The following is a 4,504-nucleotide window of genomic DNA, read 5'->3' as shown; positions in this document are numbered from 1 at the left end:
TTTATGTCTTCATTGCACTAATATGGAAAAATTAATAAATACTTTGCATATGCTCAATAAGGTGATGAACCATAAAATAGTCCTTTACATGAGGAAGCTTAAACCTCCAGTAGGAGAGATAGACATTAAACAAATACATATGCAATGTTTAACTATACTCACTTATAAGACGGAAGAGCCCAAAAATGTGAAAACAGCATACGAGGAAACCTTAAGCTACCGTGGATATTTGGAATTGGCATACTTGGGAAGCACAGCTAGGCTTTGCTTAAGCAAAGATGAGCTTTACGAGGGGTGAAGTAAAACAGAAAAAACTGGAAAGACTGCACGTAGAAACCCTATATCAGCAAGTATCTCACTGGGGTCCGGGAACTTAAAGACTACAAATTTGGCTGGATTAAAGGGACCAAAGGGGAGAGTAAATGGTGTGAGTTGGTAATAGAGAGGTAGGTAGGGGTTGAGTCTTGCTTTACATTGAAGGCTAAAATATGGATTTAGAGCTTTGTTCTAAGTACAATGGGAGCCCTTAAAGGAGTTTTGCTTGAGATGAATAAATGAGATTTATATTTGTTTTAAAAAAGTCTATTCTAACTGCCGAATGAAGAATGTATTAGAAGGAGGCACTCATGGATATAGAATGATCAGTAAGGGAGCCTGAAAGAACTGAGCTAAATACTATATGCTCTAGGAATAGAGTCCTGTAAGTGCCTATTCCCTTATACCTTCTGTGTGGTTGCTTATGAGCCAATGACCTTTATTTTCTTCTAGCTACCTTAAAATGAGACTATGGAAAATTATAGATTATTGAAATTTCTGAAGATTAAATTTTAATATGAATACTTTCATCCAATAATGTATATATCTGCATATGTAATTCATTACAATTATCTTTACAATAGATATCCAGGATACATACTCTGTCTGTCTTTCTCTCTCCATACACACACACACACACACACACACACACACACATGCACATATCAAATTTGAAAAAGACAAAAATTGCAATTACTTTTGCACCAATCTAATAAATTTATGTGTGTATAGAGTATATTTCCTATTGTATAGAAACATGTATGTGTACAGAAGTATATATAATATGTGTATAATATATAGTATATAGAAGTATATTGAATTATATATTATATATACATATATCTATATATTATACATATATATATATATATATGTGTGTATAAAACACCCTAATACACATGGATTTATGTGAATGTAGGTTATGATGACAGTGGGATTGTATGTAGTCATGAGTGTGCAGTGATGGTATTGTGAGTTAGTGGGGTTTTAAAAAATTATTTAGCAATATGATCTATGTTATGAAGACCTTGGTAACGTCTACTTCTTTTCTGCTAAACCTTAAGAGCTATACGAGGAGGAATATCAAAATTCTTTATTGTCTAAACAGTGGATGTTTAATCTTGTTTTCATTTTTCGAATAAAGAAATGTATTTCAAGAGAAAAAAAGTCATCACAAGTAACTGTATAGGGAGCAAAAAGACAAAGTGTTACAATTATCATCTAAATGTTGTTTTTGAACTTTATTCTTTGCCCTGGTGTTCCACCTGTGCATTCATAAAGCCATTGTACTGTCTATATGAGAATATATATTCATTTTAGGAGCTGTGAGCCAAGTGGAAGAGTCCAGCCCCACCGGATGGTGAGAACAACAACATGACCAACTTGAATGCATCACATGCCCACCGCCATAGCTTCATTCTGACAGGTATCCCAGGAATGCCAGACAAGAACCCATGGTTGGCCTTTCCCCTGGGATTTCTCTACACACTCACACTCTTGGGAAATGGTACCATCCTAGCTGTCATCAAGGTGGAGCCGAGTCTGCATGAGCCCATGTATTACTTCCTCTCTATCTTGGCTCTCAGTGACATTAGTCTCTCCCTGTCCACCTTGCCCTCCATGCTCAGCATCTTCTGGTTTAATGTCCCTGAGATTGTTTTTGATTCATGCGTCACACAGATGTTCTTCATCCATGTATTTGGAATAGTAGAATCAGGAGTCCTAGTGTCCATGGCCTTTGACAGAATTGTGGCCATCCGAAACCCATTACACTATGTTTCCATCCTCACTCATGGTGTTATTGGAAAGATTGGAATAGCTATCTTCACCCGGGCAGTCTGTGTGGTTTTCCCTGTGCCCTTCCTTATAAAGCGCCTACCCTTCTGCCATTCCAATATCTTGTCTCATTCATATTGTCTTCACCAAGACATGATGCAGCTAGCCTGTGCCAGCACCCGCATCAACAGCCTCTATGGCCTCATCATCGTCATCTTCACACTGGGGCTCGATGCCCTCCTCATTCTAATGTCTTATGTATTCATCCTGAAAACTGTGCTGGGCATTGCCTCCAGTGGTGAAAGGCTCAAAACCCTCAGCACCTGCCTCTCTCACATGTCCGCTGTGCTCCTCTTCTATGTTCCTTTTATTGGTGCCTCCATGATCCACAGATTTGGGAAGCATTTACCACCAGTAGTGCACATGCTCATGGCCAATATATACCTGCTGCTCCCCCCTGTGCTAAACCCCATTGTCTACAGTGTGAAGACCAAGCAGATTCGGAGAAGGATCATCCAAGTGTTCCAGAGGAGAAAAAACAGGGCCTAGTAGAATGGAATCGTGTAAGAAGCAGAGTAAGTATCCACTGTAAGAATTAATTAATTTTCCACAGTTATGGTGCATCAGATTTTGCACATCTGGGGAAATGCAGAAATGGGTAAGGCTTGTGGGTGAAGATACATAACAGGTCATTATTGTTCTGTATATACTGTATTTTGGAATGTCTGCGTTTTGACATATGGTGTCACAAAATCTAATTTATTAAGTAGCTTCAAACTTTTCTTTGACACTGGAGATGAGCATCAGTGAGAACAAATTATCACATCTATCCAGATAACACTTATGTATGTTTATTCATAAAATATTTAGTTATATTTCACCCTTGGTTATCAATTTAATAATAATTACAGTAAGAAAGATTCAAGAAGTTCTATAGTGCTGCCAAAGGTTTTGGCATCTAATATTTTTTTTTCTCAAAATAAAGTAAGGGAAAGTATTATAGGATCAAAAATATATCTTTATGTCTAGGAATTTATTGGTAATGGGTGTCTGTGATGAAATAAAGTAGGCATATCTGTGGTTCCCTGATGCATACTTTCTCCCTTTCTATGACATCGCTTCTGTACATATTTATCATAGTTCTGGTTTCTTGCCATGTACTTAGTAGACTAATAGGTATTCTGCGTTTACTCTTCGACTCAGTGTAAGTGACATTAATTTCGTTGTATACTAGAGGATGCAGTAAAATTTTGCTGACTAAAGTTATTCCTGGGTTTTGTGTAAGGTAAGTGAAGATTCTCAGCACAGAGAAGTTAAAAAATTGAAGGTACACAATGTGGGTATATGTGCAATGTGACTGCGCAGCGAGTCTAATACATGCTTTAGGAATTGTGTTAATTATTATGCAACAAATTTGCTAGAGTAATTACTTATTCACTCAATAAATATTCATTGAATGCTGATGAAATGCTGGTCATGACGCTAGACATTGGAGATACAGGGAAAAATGCATCCGTTTTCTGGATGATTTTTCTGTAGAAAAATATGCACACAGGCAATTATAAGGCAATTATCTATTACATTATAATATCTCATTTAATTTGCTAATATGAAATAAAATATGCTAGTAGCTTCTATAGAGTATAATGGTAAATTTCCCCAATAACTTTGAGAAAAAGTGTTCATCAATATTTATACATGAGGGAAATGAGACTTAAAGTAACTGAGTAACTATTCAAGGTCATACAGTTTCCAAGTGACAGATCTAGATTCAAAATATGTAATTGTATTGTTTGGCTCATGTGAATGGCATTTCTAATTTTTTACAAATCTATCTGTCCTTACAAAATCATAAGGACCAAGTTCAATGTTTGCTCTGTGTCTTCCCCATGCCCCACATTGGTGCTCAATATATTCTTCCTGCTCAAAAAAAAAAAAAAAAAAAAAAAGAGAAAAAGAAATTCCTGCTTTTAAGTAGAATACTTTTGGTGTTTCAGACCCCTTTTCAATAGATCTATGCCATTAAGTACCCCTGCCAAGGAGGAATTCATAAATATACAGACTTCCTTGTGTACACATAAACACTTTCTCAGGGATGTAGGCAGGCCTGGTCATTGATTGCTATTCTGAGAAGAGAGGAAATAGACAAACTTTCTGGAGTTAGGAAGGGGGGAAACTTTTCCAGTCACACACTAAAGAAAGGCCCGAGCTGTGACTCCTGGGAGATGCCAGGTCTCCGGCTACTGCAGTGCTTCTCTCCCTTTGCTATTCCTAAGGCAATCTCAGGCCTAATGTCCAGGACCTTGGGAAAAGGATAATACCTCAGTGCTCATTTCTTCTGTAGCTGTCACTAGAAGTATTGCCATTGTCAATGAGCCCATAAACAGCAATGCACTCTGGGCTCCTGTACTCG

The 4,504-nt window shown here is 37.3% G+C and overlaps 1 protein-coding gene across 1 annotated transcript; it reads left to right on the top strand.

The window, feature by feature from the left end:
• The first annotated feature begins 1,593 nt into the window (after window positions 1-1,593).
• Window positions 1,594-2,719, top strand: LOC116525285 (olfactory receptor 51H1). Its single transcript, XM_032241086.1, has one exon. The coding sequence runs from the start codon at window positions 1,690-1,692 to the stop codon at window positions 2,638-2,640; it is 951 nt and encodes a 316-aa protein (XP_032096977.1). The 5' UTR covers window positions 1,594-1,689; the 3' UTR covers window positions 2,641-2,719.
• Window positions 2,720-4,504: the final 1,785 nt, after the last annotated feature.

The sequence above is a fragment of the Sapajus apella genome, unplaced genomic scaffold, assembly GCF_009761245.1.
Source record: "Sapajus apella isolate SASKATOON/1434 unplaced genomic scaffold, GSC_monkey_1.0 scaffold47, whole genome shotgun sequence".
In the NCBI taxonomy this organism is placed as follows: Eukaryota; Metazoa; Chordata; class Mammalia; order Primates; family Cebidae; genus Sapajus; species Sapajus apella.
Note: the sequence above shows the minus strand (reverse complement) of the source record. Positions and strands in the feature narration are given on the sequence as shown.